The 20,835-nt window shown below is 35.4% G+C and overlaps 1 protein-coding gene across 1 annotated transcript in view; it reads right to left on the bottom strand.

Annotated features, from left to right (window-relative positions):
* Positions 1 to 20,835, bottom strand: part of ITGA1 (integrin subunit alpha 1) — a 153,926-nt gene that overhangs the window by 77,713 nt on the left and 55,378 nt on the right. The window contains exons 3-6 of the mRNA XM_023525132.1: positions 7,810 to 7,922; positions 5,304 to 5,392; positions 5,070 to 5,181; positions 4,344 to 4,471 (exon numbers count right to left, since the gene is read on the bottom strand). Coding sequence (XP_023380900.1) covers positions 4,344 to 4,471; positions 5,070 to 5,181; positions 5,304 to 5,392; positions 7,810 to 7,922 — 442 coding nt within the window. The remainder of the gene's footprint in view (positions 1 to 4,343; positions 4,472 to 5,069; positions 5,182 to 5,303; positions 5,393 to 7,809; positions 7,923 to 20,835) is intronic.

Genomic DNA, 20,835 nt, shown 5'->3' with positions numbered 1-20,835 from the left:
AGAAATGTTTCATATTTTTGAGATTGCCTTTCAATATTTGCACTTACTAAATCATAAATCTATGACTGCAGAGAAGAGCCATCATAGTTGATCTTTACCTGTTGTACCAAGTATATAAATATAATCCATATGACAAACAAGAACACATGAAATACACAGTAATCTTCCCTTACCCACAGTTTTGCTTTCAGTGGTTTCAGTTATCTGTAGTCAACTGTGGTCTGAAAATATTAAAAGGAAAATTCCAGAAATAAACAATTCATAAGTTTTCAATTGTGCGTTATTCTGAGTGGCATAACAACATCTTAGGCCATCGTGTTCCGTCCAGCCCAGGATGTGAATCATCCCTTTCTTCAGTGTATCCACACTGTAGACACTATCTACCACCCATTAGTCACTTAATATCCATCTCGGTTATTTGATCGATTGTCTCAGTATCATAGTGCTTGTGTTCAAGTAACACTTATTTTACTTAAAAATAGCCCACAAACACAAGACTAGTGATGCTGGCAATTCAGATATGCCAAAGAGAAGCTGTAAAGTGCTTTCTTTAAGTGAAAAGGTGAGTATAGTACAATATTTTGAGAGAGAGCATATTCACATAACTCTTATTACAGTATATTGTTATAATTCTTGTTTTATTATTATTGTCATTAATCTTATTGTACCTAATTTATAAATTAAACTTTATCATGGGTATAAATGTATAGGAAAGAGCATAGTATATACAGGGTTCAGTACTATCCACAGTTTCACTCATCCACAGAGAGTCTTGGAACATATACTCTGCAGATAAGGGGAACTACTATAATCAAAATGCAAATTGTTTTGCCCCTTCATTCCTTTAAGACTGATTTAGGGTGAAGTTGTTCCACTCTCCCTGGGTGGAAAGACAGATGTGTTATGACTTCTCACTCTTAGTTTTAAAATGTCTGTTAGTATATTTTAATTTCAGTTGTACCACATGAAATTTCTGTATTTATAGGTCAACAAATTTTATATAGCAACAAATTTTATACATATGGTTCAACTTAAAACAAAACCAACAAGACAAACTATGAGTGTTGATTTATAATTAAATCTTCTCTTCTCCCCCTATTAAAGCTTTACAGGTGAGAAGAATGTGGCTGAGAAATGGGCACAGCTGTCTGTTTCCCACCTGTCTCTCTTAGATTGCCAACTATAGTTTCTGATCTCTCGGGGGATGGGGTAGAGAAAATAAATAAAGGGTATAGAAATTCCTACTCCACTGGTGTTATCCTAAGAAAGATCAGGTGTTAACAAATGTTTACAACTTTCTTGTGAATTCTTTGGGTGGTCTCCCTTTACCTACTACCTACATCCTTGGCTGAGTGAATGCATTTCACTACTGCAGTCTCTAGGAACCAGGGCTATCTTCTGCTGTCCTGTGCAGAGGCCTCCACTCACTTGCAGGAGATTCTATGGACAGACCTAAAATGATTCTCTGATGATCCAGGGAAACACATACATTCCTTGTACTGACAAACTGGGAGTATAGGCTCATCTCAGTGCAGCTGTCTCTACTTTGACTTGCCTGTCAGTTGCTAGGCAGTAGATATTTCAGGCAGGAGTCAGGCACTAGTCAACTGTGTGTCCCAACTTTACTAGACATGTACCAAGCTCATTGTATGACCCAGTCCACTGAAGACTTTCTCACCAGGTTCTTTCTACAGAGAAATCTTCACACATTCTCTGAACCCCATTCTCAATGCCTTAATTTCCTTGATATGAATGAGGAGTCTAAGAGTCCTCTATCCAGCTCTTAACTTTCTGTCTTTGTAACTCCTCTGGGAAGCCTCTCTCACAATTCATTTTTATGTCTGCCCCTTTTAGAAATAGACATAGGGAGGGTAAGTAAGTAAGGAGGAGGAAAAATTCTAGAAGCTAACTCTGCCAATCTTAGGGCAGAATTGGGTGCTTTCATTGTAAACATTTCTCTGAATAGAGTCATTGTTCCCTATAAGAAAGATGTAACTCCATGAAGCCCACCCCGCGGGCTAGAATTTCTCTGGCGGTTAGACAGAATAGCTCCTCTATTAGAATTCTCATCACAGAAATGTAAAATTAATTATCGTTCTAAGAGTTAGAAACATCAAATTTGCAGCAGAATGGGTTGAGCATATAAGCCACTGATTGTTATTTATTCCTTTACAAGACTGAGCCACTGTCCCAGATCCTCAATGAAGCAGTGATTATACTTCTAAAATAGTCTTATAGATTTTCTTCCTGAAGTTGTCTAGCAACTTTAAACATATTGCAGCTGCACTAATTTCTACAAATAGCTACAAATAAATTAATTTTTATAGTAAAATAGATAAACAAATTGGAAAATAAATTCAAATATTCAGATGACTATAAAATATTAAAAATTTAAAAATATTTCAAGAATATTATTAGTTTTGGAAAGAAAGGATTGGAGAGGAAGGTAAAATGGGGTAGACAATACAAGCAGAAGGGAAGAAGCCAGGGGAGAGCTATGATCAAGCAGTGGATGTCAGGTATGTCAGTGCAGGGAGCAGAGCACCAAGAGGCCTGGGCTGGTTCCAGCCAAAGGGCTGGCCTAGGAAGAATGAGGACAGTCATGATGAGATGGAAAGTACTAGAGACCTGTTATTTGAGGACATCAGATGGAATCAGCTCTGAAACTTCTCTCCAGAAGTAGGGCTCTCAGGAAAACAAACAAAAAAAAAAGAACACTGGACTGTTGTTGGAGAGCCGTGTGGGTTTATGTGCTGTCAACAATTAAGGAACCTTGAACAAGTCACTTAGCCTGTCACGTCCCTCCATAAATTGAGATTCTTGGCTAAATTACCTCTAAGATTCCTTCCAGCTTAATTTTATGGCTCTACGAAATCTTTTTGACAAAGAAGAAAGGATAGGGGAAGACAGGAAAGGAGGAAGAAAGGGCTTCAGAAGGGAAAATAAGGGGATCCATGTAGAACATGTACCAAGAAGAGGAGCAAGTCACAATTCCAGAGTGGTTTTGTAAGGGATGTGGACCACCTGACACTTTGTAGAAAGAAAGATATACTTCTGGTAATTCACTTGGAAAGACCAATTGTAGATGAGAAACTTGAATCCAGGAAAATTTCCACTTTTTGATGTATAAAAGTCTATTTTCTTTGAATGATTTCATACTGATTTCAAGTTTTCTATTCTTTAGTAGGACATACGCAAGCTTACGCCTCACCTGGCTCTCTAAAGAGACCTATTCAGCTTTGGAATACACCCATATGACATTTCACTTTGAGGTTTGAGTTTCATTTTCAATCTTCAACTACTATTCTATCAAGAAAATGTATGTTTTTAAAAAATATATATATGCATGGATGGATACATACACAGATACCTGTGTGTGTGTGTGTGTGTGTGTGTTTGTGTGCGCGCGCGCGCATTTATATCCCAATTTTAATGTAGGTGTGACAAACATTGACGTGGTCAGAGCACTTTTTCAGTGCCTCAAGAAATTTTTCCAAAAATGAAGCTCTCAGAAAGAAAAAGAAAGCACACGGGACACGTGCAGTCCTAGAGTCCCCGTGGTCTCCCATAGTCCCCAAACCAGGCAACAACAATTCTGATTCTAGTGCTAATTCCTGCACTCAAGCCATGGACCTCACTTTGACATTTAATTTTCCTGTTACCCCTGTCTCTTTATATTTTAAGCCATATGGCCATAAAAAATTTAGATGAATTAAACCCAAACTCAGTGTCTAAAGTGGAAGAGTCACGTGAGAAGTTCTGTTTCATTTAGGGGTAACAAAGGGGAAATGTTTAGAAACAGGTACTCACGGGATGAAAAAGAAAGACAAAAAAGAATTCACCTCACTGTAGCTAAAGCATGGAGCATTTGCTTTTTACTTAAGGAAAAAAAAATTATTAAGTACAGAGAAAAATAGACTTTAAGCAATATCCTGTGGTCAATTCCTAATGTGTTTGTATAATATGAGAAAGGAGATTATGATGTGATGGTTCTTTGGGATGTCAGATTAGTTTCTATAAATTCTGAAACTCTGCTCTGATAGTGCCAAAGTGGCTACACTTACATTATAATTAAGAATTCAATTATGATTTCATAGAGATCTATAGGAGATATTTTCCAAGAACACTGAAAATGGCAGCTTTCACAATATTTTCTGTCTAAATATAATATGATCTGTCAGTAATATTCCTTTTATTAGGAATAAGAACAGGGTTATGGAATATAAAATTCACCCTGAATGTTACCTTTATTAATTAATTCATTTTCAGAATACTTTGTTTTAGTAAAAATTCATGCATTTTTATCTTTCAGACAAGAGAAATCAAAACACAGAGTTACATACCTGTGTCTGCTTAGGACCAATATCCATTCTTTCAAGAAGGTTATTTAGAAAAGCTGTAACACTCTCCCAGGGGTAGATGCTGTTGGAACCATCCAGCACGATGACTATGTCCAGTTGAGTGCTGCATTCTGCAACAAAGGGAGTCCACTGCTCAAATTTAAGGTCTATCTTTTTAGAGGTATATGAAATGATTTTCTTTTGGCTGAAAGAAACTCATCATAATAGATTAACCGATGGTTTACAAAGTGGACACATTGCTTTTACAATCAGAAAGAAATAGTTTTAGAAAAAGTACAAGTGATACTCATTGCATTCAGTAACAGTTTTGGAGTTCTTATCAAGTAAAACCCATCTATATTTAATTTTAACATTGTATGAGTTATCTTCAGAAATTTTCAACATGAATTTTATATAAGAGTTCTCATGCTGTGTATGTTTCAAATGAGGTTACTATCCTCAGAGAGACTTACCCTTTAAATAAAAGCAATGTGACAACTTTGGCTATGATGTTTAAATATGATTCTGTAAAGGTTACTTACATTAATATCAATTCCAAAAATAGCAATGAGATTTGGTTATATATTGGCAAAGCAAGCATTTACCTAAATTGGTAATGCTGGTAGCTGAGAAAATATTTCAAGTTTTTTGGTATGCTCCTGTGTATATATATGTCTCATTCACTGCTTATACTTTCAAACATGCAAAAACATTGCATAAAATCTGTACCTTGTACAGGGGCAATGGAGTTCACGACTTGAAATGTGGGGCTGACATCAGAACAGATTCCAGTTGTGTAATGCAAATGTCCACATCTATAGGCATATAAGGGCCCACATGCCTTTTGAAAATTAAAGAAAAAATTAAAAACTATAAGGTTTAAAATTATATAAAAGATTTTAAAAGACTTACAATGAAAGCATTCCTGGTTCATTAACTATTATTAACTCTTTGTTTTCTTACCAGAAACCCTCCGTTTGGGTTGGTAACTAACGTTGATCCAAACGTCATGTTCTCCTTTACTTCTGTGACATTGGGAATTGATGTATTAACTAAAAACAGAACAAAACTTTGTGAAGCTGGAAAGCAAAGTGAAATTAAGTGTCTTCACATTAAAACATTCTATTTGCCTTGCTCATATCATAGCACATTCTTCTTTTGGTTCAACTAAACAGTCTTCAAAGTATTACTAAGGAATATAATGAACAAGCTAAGGCTGAAAACATGGCTTAATGTCGCAGAAAATTTTTTCTGGATCACCATCCCAAATAGTTTTGCTGAACTGTAAAAGAATGCAGAACTATCAGGACAGCTACAATGTGGGATTGCCTTTCACACATTTTTTGCTAATTAAAACAAATAAAATTTTTAGTCTCTTAATATTGTAGATATAATGTAAATTCACATACTTATCTTACATGTCATATCTACATGTTATAAGTGACCAATGAGGAAACATGACTTTTGGCAAGAAGAGGGAAAATGGATAGAGGACCAGAAAAGGAAACTCAAATACAATTTTTTTGACCATTAATTTAGCATCATGGGGACATCATGAGCATTACAAAGAAAACTGGAGCAGAATTAAAGCAGTGCTAGGAATTTTGGATAAGAGAAACACAATGAACGGGCTACCTTTGACATTCCGTTTTGAAATGTTGGGTCCTTGAACATGTCAACCTGGCAAAATTGGCAAGAAGTTCTACTTACTCATCAAAAAAAAAAAAAAAAAAAATTGGACAAGGAAAGCAAAAGCTTCTAAACTTTACTCAGCAGAATGCTGACATATTTGAAAGTGGCAATACTCAAGTTCAAGAAAGATCTGTTCATGCCTAGAAGATTTTCCTACCTTAAGACTATATATATGTATTTAAAGAGGGAAATGGAAGCAGAGATTCCTGAATGGTCACACTGACGTCCAAATCTGAACATCGGTCTTTGTTCCAGAGTTTAATGTGATTTGCTTTGAAAGCACTTGGGACTGGGCTATAATCTAAAATGGTTTTGAATAATCTGGATTCGAGTTTTTTTATACTAGGGTTGGGCATTCCTGGGATATTAGGGACTGCATAGAAACTTTGCTACTGTTCTTGATGTAGCTAAAATCTCCACGCTGATGTTAAAAATCTAGTTTCCAGTAATGGAGGAGTAGCTCCTGTCAGAACAACTGTTTAACAAATAACAACTACAAACTCCAGGAAAAAGAAAAAAAAAATGTATGAAACAACCATCCATCTGAAGGCACTGGAAAATAACCAAAAATAAGCAGAAATTGGAGGGGAGTCTGTACTTGTAAGAAGAGATTAGCACTGGGTGAGTTTCCTGTTTTTGTGTGTCTTTGTTTTCTTCTAAGGGAGGCTAAATCTCAAATAGAACTCTCTCAGTCTTGTTGTCTTGAAGAAAGAGAGGACAGAAATTTGGGGCCATGGCAGCAATTGCAAAGTGAGGGATGTTCTATGTTCATATATATATTCTGTCCAAATATCTGAATGACATGAACTGTGTATATGCAGGGTAAACTTCAAACAGCCTAGCTTCCCACTGCAGTTTGGAAATTAAGTTCAGCCAAGTAAATTGCCTGCTAAAACAAAAAGTTCAGACTATCCAAGGGCATATAGCAGATCTAAATCTCCACACATAACTCAGAAGTATACTCCAGGATACAATCCAAAATTACTAAACATAAGAAGAAATAGGAAAATGTGACCCAACCTCAAGAGAAAAGTAATAAATGGAAAGAAATGTTGAGATATTCCTGATGTTAGAATTGTCAGGCAAGGATATTAAAGCAGCTGTTATAACTATGCTTATGAATGTAAAGGAAAAATGTTCATAATAAACAAACAAATAGGAAAATTTTAAAAAGAACTGAAAAAATACAATATCTGAAATAAAGTTGTAGGTTATGAATCATTTCCATGGTATTTAATACCATATAGAACACTGACAGGTTTCTAACTCCTGGATAGTTCTAGTAGGAATTTTCTAGTTATGTTCTAACTATAGTGATATTTCTATCAAATACCTCTATTTCAATATAAATTTATCTTGTGCTATTTTCTTTTTTTAAAAAGTAAATTTATCTATTTCAATTCCTCTTGTGCTATTTTCTTTTAAAAAACAAACACTAAGGTAAATTTTGTGGAGGAAATGTGGTGGGCGAATTTTATTTGGAAAAGTTCTTTCATGTAACCATGTATTTACAAAGGATTCTGAACAATGAAGGTCATGAAAGGTTACAAAACCAGCAAGGTCTTCTAAATCTATGGATATCCTATGGTGAATTTCTAAAGCAAATAAATAAAGGGCGGAGGGAATCAAAATGTTATTTTATGTAAATTTGAATGATAAGAACTAAAGGATGTTTATAGGTTATTTTTAATATTTTCTTGAGTTGGTTGAAATTTATTTTTAGTTAGGTTATCGGGCATAATTTAGGACCAGACTTCAACATTTTGACTTTACATACCTGGTAGGTCCAGCTTTATGCAAGGTAACGATTCTCCTCTCCCAACTGGACACTTATACACATCTCCAGTTCTGTTCTTAGGTTGGCCAACTAAAGGAGAACCAATAAGCACCCTGGAAGTTAAATAACTCAATTACCATTTTTGAACAAGAAACATTTTGCTTTAGTTATTTTATAACTAATTCTAAGACAATTGACAGCAGTTCCCATTGACAAAATAAGATAGTCATCTTGTATTATTAATTCAATGTTATCTAAAATGAGCAGAGTTTCTTCTCCAAACTGCAGATTGGTTTGAATAAAAAAAACACATAAAATACATAGAAGAGGGATGCCATAACATTTTATTTTATTGTATTATACATTACTTTGTCATATTTTTATTTGGGGGCTGAAATAATAAATAGTGGTTAAGCCTACTGTTGTGTTAGTTTACAAAACATGGAAGTATAAATGACTTTTTCATCAGGAACTGATAATTTAATAGAGAAGTTAGGAAATATAAACATTTAACATTAGTATATGTTAGGTTGTAAGCACTTAGAAAATAAGGATAGTTGTGAGACCAAAGTTAAAATCACTTATTGTCTTTTGAGACAGAATTATGAAATCATTTTTATTATAATTACTGGAAAAATATAATCACGATTTATATTAGTTCTAGCAAGCCATTTAACAAGGTCTCCTATGATATCTTCAGAAATAGGATGAATGAATGTGATTGTTAAACTATTGAGGTGGATCCACAGCTGCTGATTCATTGCTGGCTAAACAGTTATGCCCAAGGATACTGATTGCTAGTAAGCAAAAGACTCCAATTGTGTGTCATAAGATTACACTTAGTATTGCCTTAGCCTATATCTTTATTAATGACTTGAATAAAGATATGGAAAGTATAAAAGTACTCATCAAGTAAATCAATATGCCTATTTGGGCATTCAGAAACATCTCAACATTCCGGGAACAAGAAACTTAAACTAGTTAAAGTTTAATAAAAAACTTATGTAAATAACTTCATTTTACTGCATACTATTATCTACATCAGTACAAGATGTGGGAAACTTGACTTAATAGAAGTTCGTGTGAAAAAGTCATGAGGGATTTAGTTGATAGAAAGTAAATATGAGCCAAAAGTGTATTTTAGTGCCAAAAATGCTAATGTGACCTTAGGCTGCATTGCTGGAAATAGATGCCCTGGTCAAAGAAAGTGATAGCCCCTCTGTGTTCTGCATTGTCAGACCATGTCTGGGATCGCCAAATTAAGGACACTGGCACAATGGAATGTATTTAGGAGACTATGACACAGATGGCTAAGAGTCTAGTAATTTTGTTAGACTAGAGATGCTTGAGGGAAAGTTGGGGATGTTTAGCATAAAGAAAAAATGTCTGAAGGAGAATTGAAAGGTTGTTTCGAGATGTTGGTAGATAGGGCATGCATTTTTTAAAATTTAAAGATTTGAAAGATTTTCATATTGAAAAAGTATGGGATTTATTTTGCGTAGGTATTTTGGGCAAAGCTAGTATTAATGGAAATAAGTTTTATAACAATTGTAGATATTGAATTGTTGAATAGACTCTCTAAAACATAGTTATGATATGAGGCTTTTACAAAGCCATTTCTGTTATGAATAAATAACTATAAAAATGTTCAAATTCTTTAATGCATAGTTTCTACTTCTGAGAATCTCTCTGAAAAAAATGACCTAAAATTAAGAGGAAAAGCTTAATGCATAAAGATAATGCCCAAAGTGTTATATGTAATAATGAAAGATTAAAAGAAACATGATGAACAGCAAGAACTAATTAATCATTGCAGGATCATTCTATAAGGAATTGCACAGCCATAAAAAAATAATAGGTAATTAGATCGCATAGTAGGATTAAAAATTATTTTTGACCTAATGAACAGCAAGAACTAATTAATCATTGCAGGATCATTCTATAAGGAATTGTGCAGCCATAAAAAAATAATAGGTAATTAGATCGCATGGTAGGATTAAAAATTATTTTTGACCTAATGTAAAGTAAAAACCTACCTAATTTAATGAAAACCTATGACATAATTTAAAGTGAAAAATACCAAATTATATTCAATGTACTCATTATAATAGCAGTGTTAATAATAGCTAGCATTTAATTAATTTATGCCACATGCTAAACACTGTTCTAAGTCTTTTCCATGTACTAAGTAATTCAATCTTCTCCACAAAATATAGCATGAGCTTTGGTGTCAGACTTCATGAGTTCAAATCATGACTTTACTATTTACTTAGATGTATGTTTAGGACAAGTCGATTACCCTTAGTGCCTTTGTTTCTTTGACTGTAAAATGAAAATAGTAAGAGCAGCCACCTCACAGGGTCATCATGAAAATTAAATGTTACTGTATGTAAAATGCCTACACCAGTATCTGGCTCATAATATGCACTATACAAGTGGTAATTCTTTTTATTGTTATAATATACATTTTTCTCAGATGATAGAACAACTTCATCTATGTAAAACATAGATTAAAATGGAGCACACCAAAAACATAACAAATTATATTAGGGAGGTTATGGTTAGGCTTTCCCCCCTAGTAATTTCAAAGCTTTTGTAATGTGATTGATTATATTAGTTTTATAGTTAAAACAATTAAGAGAAAAGTAGTGAGTGGACTGTTATGGAAAGTCTTTAAGTTGGGGCTGGGTAGATCGATTAATGTTTTATTAACAACATTCTACAGGCTAGACATCTATTCCAGGCCCTGGGGATATAAAATAGATAAAACTTATTTTTTAAAGTTGTTTAAAATTTAGAGGGGAAGTAAACCATAAAGTTACTATTACAATACCGAATAGGTTTGAACTTGTGGCACTTCAGCAAAATCTCAAAAGCAAGAAAGAATACTGCTCTCTTGATAAGACCAAGTAGCTCACTATAACTGGAGTACGAGTTGGTCTGGCAAGGTAAACAGTGTTCCGATTACTAATATTCTTATAGTCCGCTTTAAAACCTATAGGTTTATTTTATCAAGGGGGAAGTTGGGAACCATTGAAGCTTTTGAAGAGGGATGTGACATAATCAACTCTGATTTATAAAGCTTATTTGTTTGCAGCATCATGAATAAATTGGGGAAAGGGGCAAATTAGACTCAGAGAATGAAAGAGTTCCTAAAATAATCCAGATGAGAAAGGAGAATCTGAATTAAAGAAGTGGAGACAAAGGGATAACCAATTCTAGAAACGTTTAGGATATAAGCTATCTTAGTTTGGGTCCCCCTCACTTCAAAGCAGACCCCAGTCAAGAACTTTCATACAGGTAGATTTTTGGGGAGGCAATTCTAAGAGTGCACAAATGTGGAGGTGGGGAAAACGATGGAGGGAAGGAAGAAGGGCCAGAAAAAAAGAGTACACTGACAATGGATTGCTTCTGCAGGCATCTGGGCTCAGTCTTGCCGGGGAACATCTAAGAAACCGCACGGAACATATATGAGCACGCTGTGAACATGGTTGAAGCTTTAAGAATAAATACTACAATCTTAAGATAGCAGAGTAAGAGAGTTGAGGGCTGGCATCTAGGAGAAAATAACATTTCAGATTTTAATTTGCAAAGGAAAGATATTGGTAGGAGTGATCTGAGAGGAGGAAGGAGAACCAGGAAACAGTGGTGTTACAGAAGCCACGGTGGTGTCAAGGAAGGAAAAGAATATCAAGAATGGGAGGTGAGAATGGGAGCCAGGAACCTAGGGCAAACTTTATTTCAAGTAACATGGCTAAAAATGAGGGAGATAGGCCATGTTAATAAGTGTGGGCTTATGAGGGGTTTGGAGCAAATTTAAATTTATTATAGAGGCAATGTATATATGGTTAAATCATGATAACAAGGGAAAGGCTAATGTCACAGGAGAGGGAGTCGAGTCCCTGAGCAGATAGAAGGGGTGGATGCAGAAGGACAGGTTTGTCTCAGAAATGAGGAAAGACTACTGATTCCCTACACAGGGATCTCGATGGCTTGGTATCCAGAAGTTTGTGCATGTGGTAGATGGTTTGGAATATTGAGAATTTTTGTGATGTGATGTTGTCTTTCATCCTTCATTGAAGTAGAATCTATTTTTTTCCTGGTGAAACTGGAGTCTGCTTGATACATAGAATGCGGCCAGAATGATGTTGTGACTGCTGAGGCTAGACTTTAAAAGGCATTGCAGATTCCACTTTACCATTTTTGGAAATCTGAGACCATCATGCTGTGAAGAAGCCCAGTATAGCCTAATGGAAGATGGGAGGCCACGTGGAGGAGAAGTAATGCTTGAGGTGGCAGCAGGAACTGCCAGATATATGAATTTAATCATCTTGGATCCTCCAGCCCCAGTCGAGGTACCAGATGAGCACAGATGGTAGAATGAGCATTCATGAGGTTCCCTAGGCAGCAGGGGCACACCTATTCAATCCTCAAAATCTTGAGAAATAATTAGTTATGGTTGTTTTAAGCCACTAAGTTTTGGAGTAATTTGTTTGCAGCAACAGCTAACTGAAACAGAAAAGGAGGATAAAGTTTTGATCTGGTGTCTCCCTCCCTCCCTTCTTCTCTCCTTTCTTCCCTCCCTTAGAAACTACTAGCTGTAGTCCTCTAGAGAGATTTAGTGTGAGAGGTAGTAGGGCGGTGGGCTTGTGGAAAGTGATAAAGATTTAAACTGACAAGGAAAACATAGGCTGGTCAGGCAGACCCTCAGGCCAAGATAAGGTAGAATATAATTGGTCAGGGATGCTTTGGAAGATGTTTCTACAGTAAATAGAAGATAGGCCTCCAAAGACCCTTCCAATTCTAAGATTCCATCATCTTAGTAGAATAAATTCTAAATGCGTAGAGGAGAACCAATTAGGTGGAAAATGTGTACTGGAGAAAATCTAGGATAATCAATAAAAAGTGAGTTCCGAACAGTGTGGTAACAGAAACGTTATTGCGAATTATAAGGCAGGATGGAAGGGAGATCACAAATAGCTCAGGCAGAAGAGCGAGAGCTAAAAATGGAAGGTGACAGGAAGTATGGGAACACAGAGAAAAGCGTCTATATAAACCAGGGCAAGGAGGTAGACGTTGGCCAGCAGTGGACTTTGAAAGGCAGGAAAGGGTCTGGGGTTTGTATTTGATCTCCAGAGCAGTGTGGAGATCAAAAGGCCCTGGAGTACGGGGAATCATTGGAAATAACCTGACACAGCCGCTGGCCCCACGGCTTGTCATGTGATACAGGTAAGTAAAGACTGAGGTGTGATGCTCAGGCAGTGGTAGAGTGTGGCGGGCCAGGATTGAGAGTTGGGGCCAATGGTAAAGAATGGGGTTAACAGGACGTAGGACATAAAACAATTTTGTGTCTTTTCCTAGGAGCTCTTTGTTCTGCTATCAAGCATGTAGTCCTGGGAAGTACATGTATCTTACCACTTAATTCTGAGTAAGACACTTTTCCCAAGCTGCGTAAAACAAGATCCTAAAAAAGTATCAGTACAGAGTTTATGGAATTTCAAGAATCTCCAGCATTCCCAGTCCCCATTATCTTACTCTCTTTTTCCTTACAGCACTTATCACCTTCAGACATGTGATATAACCTACCTGTTCATTAAGTTTATTATTCATTTTCTGCTCCCCTCCCCTCAATAGAATATAAGCTCCATGGGAGCAGAAATTTTCATCTATTTTATTCACTCATATATTCTTGGTTCCTATAACAGTGCCAGGTATAAAATAAACATTCAATAAATGTTTATTAAATGAATGAATTGATGACTGTATCAAATACTCTAAGAATTTAAATAAGTCAGACCTGTGAATTTTAGACTCATGTGATCAGCTAAGAGATCTATATTGGGAATCGCTTTTTTTTTTTCATTTTAGAGGCTAAATATTTAGCAGAATGCTGTATATATGATTTTGGGTAACACAGGCAGCATTTCCATGGGTCAAGGTTACAGAGAATCCTTGCTGTTAGAGGAGAGAACTGGCCGAAAGTCAGAAGGCTGTTGTTTCACACCCTGGCCTGTCACATACTGGCTATCGTAAACTTTTGGCAATTTGTTCTCAGTTTTCTGTTTAGAAAATGAAGATAAGAGTGATATCCGCCCAAACCCACAAGGTCAACATGAAGACCCAAGGCACATTGTTTCATGAACTGTGGATGTTGTTATTTTAAAGCTCAATGCAAGTTTGCCTTAACTCATTACATTTTATTTCTATTAGATTTTTGTTTTTTATTTGGCATTATTGCTTTAATTTGTCAGCAGATTAAGAGGATTAAAGAATGCTCTAGATCTTACTGCTGATCTCTAGAGAAACGCTCAATAAACTCAAAAATCATTGAAATGAGAGAAATATCTCTTCTCCATAAAATCTCCAAATATAAAATTTGGTGGATTGAGAAATGTTTGCTATTTATAATAGTCATTATGACCGTTATTATATTTATTCGAATAGTAGTTGGTCTCTGACTACTTTGTTTTTGTGTTTATGTTTTTTCCTCTCTGTAATAGATAGTTTCCTGGAGATTGTTGTCTCACACGTACGTTATTTCATGAACACTCTTTCACCTAACCCTTTCTCGATGTCCGAGCCAAGTCACTATCAGAGTGCCAAGTATGCACTGCCAGCCAATTTTTAAAAAATAAATGATGTGTTTGTTCCTTTTAGAGAATAAAGTTATACAGTGGCCCCATTAGCTGCAGGGCTCTCAGACATGAAACGTAGACGGGTGGGAATGAGGTGAGCCAAAGAAATGACAAGTTCGGCATAGAGGAAATTTCAACCTCAAAAGATATGATGAACAAAGTAAAATAAATATTATATTAAAATCTGTCTGAGAAAATTTGATAGAACCTTTAAAAAGTTTTTTATCCCAACTTAAATAAGCTTTATTTAAAACACGTATGTATTGGAAGCAGGTCATCAATCACATGAGGCCCCTAGTAAACCTTACCAGGCATAAAACAGGGTGCTCGAGGGAAAAGGCACAAAATCAACAGGTTTTGATTCATACTTGTACACTGGGTTGAGGACTGGCTAGGGAGGTATCTGCATCATGAAAATCTACTATGGAAAGACAGGCCCACCGAAGTCACTGCTTAAGCAGAAGCTCCCCAAGAATGATTGCTGGAACAGCAGTTAAAAGGGTGGGTGCACACACTGGAAGGATGAAGCAAAGGAACGGCAGAGAGTGGAAAGCCGCACATAAACATCTCATTTTCCTAGTCGATCAAGACCTTGCCATATTTGCGATTACCACCTAATCTGGAAGGCTTGTGCAATGCTAAGCACATTTAAGTTTCTTCTCTTCGATGCAAAATTATTAAACCAATTGTGCTCTTTGTGAAATTTTCGGAACCACCTTGCAATAACTTGGTTGCTTGAGCTCACGTTAACCATAATAAACAGCTGATCTTAATCAGAGATATGTGTTCTGCCACTAAGAAAATGTGGTTTCTGAGCCAAAGCTATAAAGTAAATTACACTTCACAGTAAATTTCTGAAAGGTAAAAGGAGCATAAGGCTGCCTATTCTGCTAACATTTAGTTCTTTCAAAATAATTAAAGCATTGCTTTTCAAATATGGAGACTATACTGGTAATGGACTGACAAGTACTCCTTCTTTAGGCATACTTCAACCAAGATGTAAGATGGGTCAGAATCATATTTTTTAAATCTGAGGTTGATGAGCTTCCAAAACATGAGCAGTACATGTGATTTACAAAGGTGCCCACCTCTGGAAAAAATTAAATAACAAAATCCATGTTTGCCCAACTATGTCAATTACTCCATAGTCCATTTCTTAAAGTAAGTCTGTATCTTATCTGATTTTATAAACACTTACAGAGTATCTAAACATGTTTCTAAAATTTATTTTGCATTACCAGTGCCTGGATCTCTTTAGAACAGTATGATGCTGCTATCATGTCATCCTTAAAGGTTTGGACATTTAGATTTTTGTAGTTTGCTTACTTTTAAATTCAGTTGGCTACATTGTTTTTGTTGTCCTGATATTTTACACCTTTTCCAGAAAATCATTATAAATATAGAATATCAACGTAGAATTAAAGTATCTGACATTCATATACATTCAAATACTTACAAAGCCTCACATACATATTAATACGGAAAGTCTGATACTGCAAAGATAATTGTTACCAAGATTCACTTTTTAATACAGTTCTAATAAAGAAAAAAGAGCTAGACGGAGTGGAGAGATTTGAGTTTTATTTTAAGCTCTGGCCCTAAGTAGCTACATTTCCCTAGGGTAGTCACTTAAAACAAACAAACAAACAAACAAACAAACAAACAAACAAAAACCCACTTTATTGCAGTAAGAATGACACATACAAAGCTGTACATATTTAATGTATACAACTTGATGAGCTTGAAGATAAGTATACATCTGTACAACTATCCCCATAATCTACGCCATAAACATCTGTCACCTCCAAAAGTTTCCTCCTGCCCTCTTTAGTTATTGTTATTATTATTTTGTAAGAGGAACATAACATATGACCTATCTTCTTAGCAAAAATTTAAGTATACAATACAATATTGTTAAGTATAGGTACTACACTGTAGAGTAGGTCTCTAGGACTTACTCATCTTGCATAACTGAAACTGTACCATTTGACTAATGCCTCCTGTTTTCCCTTTTCCTGGCCCCTGGTAACCACCATTCTATGCTCTGCTTCTATGAGTTTGACTATTTTAGGTTTTTAATATAAGTGAGATGATGCAGTATTTGTTCTACTTCTGACTTATCTCACTTAGCAAAATGTCTTCCAGGTTCATCTGTATTGTCTCAAATGGCAAGATTTCTTCATTTTTTAGGGCTGAATAATATTCTGTTGCATGTATATAACATATATTGAAAAATCTATTCGTCTTTCAATGGACATTTAGATTGCTTTCAAGTCTTGGCTATTGTGAATAATGCGGTAACATGAAAGTGCAACTATCTCTTTAAGATTCTGATTTCAATTCCTTTGGATTTTTATTCAGAAGTGGGATGCTGGATCATATCATAGTTCTATATTTAATTTTTCGAGGACACTCCATACTATTTTCTATAATGGCTGCACCAATTTACATTCCCACTAATACTATATACAGATATTCCTTCCTTTTTTTTTTTTTTCACATTTTGCCAATACTTTTTAGCTTTGGGGCTTTTTTTTTTTTTTAATAATAGTCATAGAAGAGTCATTTTTAACTTTATTTTTTTGTGTGTCTGTTTTTTCATCAAATTAAACTTGGTTCAGATGTTCAGCCAACAAATAAACACTGAGTGCATATTACGTTTAGGGCCCTGCTAGATGCTGGGCAATGTGCAGGGTTGTAAGAGGGTATCGAAACCAGTCTTGCTCTCTAACCATTTCCTTTAATACGTTAACTTCTCCCTCTCATCTACTTTCCATTTTGAAGTTCCCAGCTTCTTAGACATTACCTTGAACTCAAGCTGTTTAAAACCATACTCATCGACTTCCTGATAAAACTGATTTTCCTTTCCTGTATATTTGTCTCTGAAGGACTACCCATTTCTCCATAATCCAATATAAAAATATTGGAATATGTTTGACTCTTCCTACACCTTCATTTGCCATTTCCAAATTTCCACCAAGACTTAATGATTCATCTACATTTTTCTTGGATACACTGTTCTTTTATTCCATTTTCCCCTAATCTAGCCCAAGGCCTCATCCCTTAAGTGCCAGATTGCTGTTCTTCCTTGCCAAATTGACTTCTCTGCTTTTAGGGACTGCTGTCTCCAATTCCATATATGTAATTTCCTAAATGAAGTTTTATAAAACAACCTACAATTGCTTCTCAATGTCCTCTGCTTAGGTCTAAGCTCCTTTGTCTGGCTTTTAGGTCTGCCAATATTCTTCCCCTTCTACCATCCCAGTGTCAGACTTGTTTGATTATCACCTCACACAATTATTCTCGTCTATGCCCTAGTTTATATGACATCCCAACTTGGAGGGACATTTCTTTTTCTCTTATTAAAAGGCAAAGCATCTTTCAAGGATCATTTCAAGAATCAAGAATCATTTACTCCTTCTTAGAACTTCATTGAATTAATAGCGTATATTACACTGATTTCCACTATTCTTTATTTCTAATTATTTCATATATGTCCTCTACCAGATTATAAGCTTATATATTTGTCTTATACTTATACTCACATAGAATTTAGTATAATGCCAGACACATAGGACATATTAATTACATAAATACTTGTAGCTTGATTGGTCCACATTTAAGCTATGGCTGCAGAAAAAATTCTAACCTGCCAACAAACATTGTACGGAGACAGCTAGGCTAGATTTCATGGCTGAAGCAAGATGTATAAAGCATGGTCTCTAATCCCAAAAAGGTTAACATCTTCTTATTAACATCTCACACACATATATAAAATTTGAATGTTCTGCCTAAAGCTCAATTCAGACCATTAGCAACATCTTTTTTTCCCCAACCTTATTCTTTCTATCCACTCTGCACATACTTTTGTTTCTTTCCAAATCTTGGTCTGGCTGTCTTTCTTTTTTCTCATCTACACATTCACTTCCTTCAAAGATAGATGTAGGAAGGAAAATCATGAACTGCAGGCCTCATTCAGGCCTGATTTCTCAGTTTCACATTTCTTTGCCTTCTGGTGCCTTGAAAGAGAGGGCTTAGAAAATTTAGAGGATGGAAATCTCACAATAGGATGGGCTCTTATAACGACGGATGGAAAGAGACAGAAGAGATCCAGTGGGTACCCTAAGGCTCCTAAGAGGAAACAAGAACCCTTTCTTGCCCTACTCAGGTTCGTTCAGATAATTAAGGACTTCTGCAGACTGCCCTAAAATCAGAGAGACAGGACTGAATTAGAGGAAGTCTGCAGGTCCTCCTCATATCAGAAAATGAAAAACAGACTTTTATAAAATACGTTAACAATGTTTGATTATCTTTTAAAAAGTTCATTTTAAGTAAGTGATTTAAGTCTTTAAGGCTTGCTATTTATTATATTCTTCTTTAAAATTCATGTAACTATTAGTAATTAGTAAAAATTAAATTTTATATGTGTTTCGTGTGTAAGTTAGTTTTGTTTTTTTTTAAAGAAAAAACACACTGAGTCTCAGTTTATTATATAGCTTATGCACAAAGAGAAGCTTGACGAGTTGGCCCACTCACTATTATTCTCCCACAGGTAAAACTCCATGATTCACAGGCTTTATGTCTAAAAGAATAAAGTTAGTGTCTGGAGGGATGACTCCATCAGTTGAACCTTAAAAAAAGAGGGTGCGAGAGAGTGGGAGTACAGGATGGAAGGATAGAGGCTCTAAAAACTTATACTCCATTATTAGATTTCTTATCCGAGATAGTCATAAGGAGAGCAGAAGAGGGAAACACCCCACAAATTCTAGTTTATATCTAATACAATATCTGTACTTAGAAAATGTGAGAACTCAAATTTCCACTTTTGAAACTTTAAGAGATTATCATATTAATGAAAACTAAGAGATAAAGTGAAACATAAAAAAGCCACTCCTTTTCATCTGCAAAATATAATACAGTGATAGATAAATCACTATTATCCTAGTAGATTTAAATTCCTTTTTGTTTATTATTGTCAGTACCAGAAAAATGTGCTTGCTTAGTTTAAGCTCTTAAACCAAAGCAGTTTTACTATCTCCTGTTCTTTTTTCTACAAGATCCAATAAAAAAACAGACTCACTAAAAAATGTTAAATATACAGAAAAAACTCTAACATTTTTGCGTAATTTCCAACAAGTTAAATATGCTTTAAAAAACATCAAAAGCAAACAAACAAAACAAAAACCCTCATAGGGACAGAGGACAGATTGGTGGTTATCAGAGGGGAAGGGGATTAGGGGGTGGGCGAAAGGGGTGAAGGGGATCAACTGCATGGTAACTAGACTTTTGGAGGTGATCACTTTGTGGTTTATACAGATGTTGAATTCTAATATTGTAAACCCGAAACAGATAATCTCTTTAAAAAGCCATAAAAATCATTCTTAAAGTGAAATTCACCAATATTATAGGATTTTAAAATATATAAAAGTAATTCGGTAGGTTCAGTACAAGTAGTAGATCAGACTCAATAGCTCAGTCAAGCACCCAAAACAAGCCCAATATTATGTTACAGAAGCAACATTAACCCTTTCAGGAACAACAAGTCATCTGCCTCCCAGTCCTTCCTGCTGAATTTCAGCTACTGTTAAACGAGGACAATTAAAAACTCTTGCTATGATAACTAATTACAGAACAATGATTATTTTAGATAAGTAACTTCCTTGAGGTCAACCCAAGCTTCAGCAGACATCACTAACCACTTCCTTTGATATTGCCAAGGAACTTCTCTTTTTTCACTTTGTCAGTTTCTATTCCCAAGTGATCACACTGCATTTTCTACCATAAAGGATAATTCTGTTGAAGTCTCATTTATAAAACAAACTGTCACCAAATAATATTTTCCATTACCTTGTGAGAAGACCAAACAACAACAACAGCAGAACCCACTGGCTTACCATTTTCCTTCTTCATTTTCATATTGCTGAACAGTATATCCAAACATGTCCTCCACAGGGCCACTGAAAGTCATTGAATTTTTCACATCAACATTGAAGGATGCGCAGAAGCCTAGAACAACTTTAAGAGAGAAAACAAAGTCCAGTTACACAGAGTTAACTAAGATTCCATTATGTTTTGAATTATGAAAGGCATTTTTGAGGTTGCCATTGAGAGCTGTTCTCTTATTAAAAAGAGCAATGATGCTCCAAGATTGAGAACTACGAGAAATGTCTATGATATTAACTGTATCACTGACTAGAAATCAATATAATGGCTTTAAAGAATACCAGTATTAATTCAAACAAACTCCCATAGTAATTTAGTACCTGTATCATTTCCAGAGCTTAAGATTTTAGAATCTGTGGGAAATAGCAGGCAGAAAATCAAGCTCACATATGACTAATGCAGTTACAGAATGTTTTCCAGAAGTGAGCCCCACAGCAAACTATGGCCC

The sequence above is a fragment of the Pteropus vampyrus genome, unplaced genomic scaffold, assembly GCF_000151845.1.
Source record: "Pteropus vampyrus isolate Shadow unplaced genomic scaffold, Pvam_2.0 Scaffold531, whole genome shotgun sequence".
Taxonomy (NCBI): Eukaryota; Metazoa; Chordata; class Mammalia; order Chiroptera; family Pteropodidae; genus Pteropus; species Pteropus vampyrus.
This window is presented reverse-complemented; position numbering and strand designations above follow the sequence as displayed.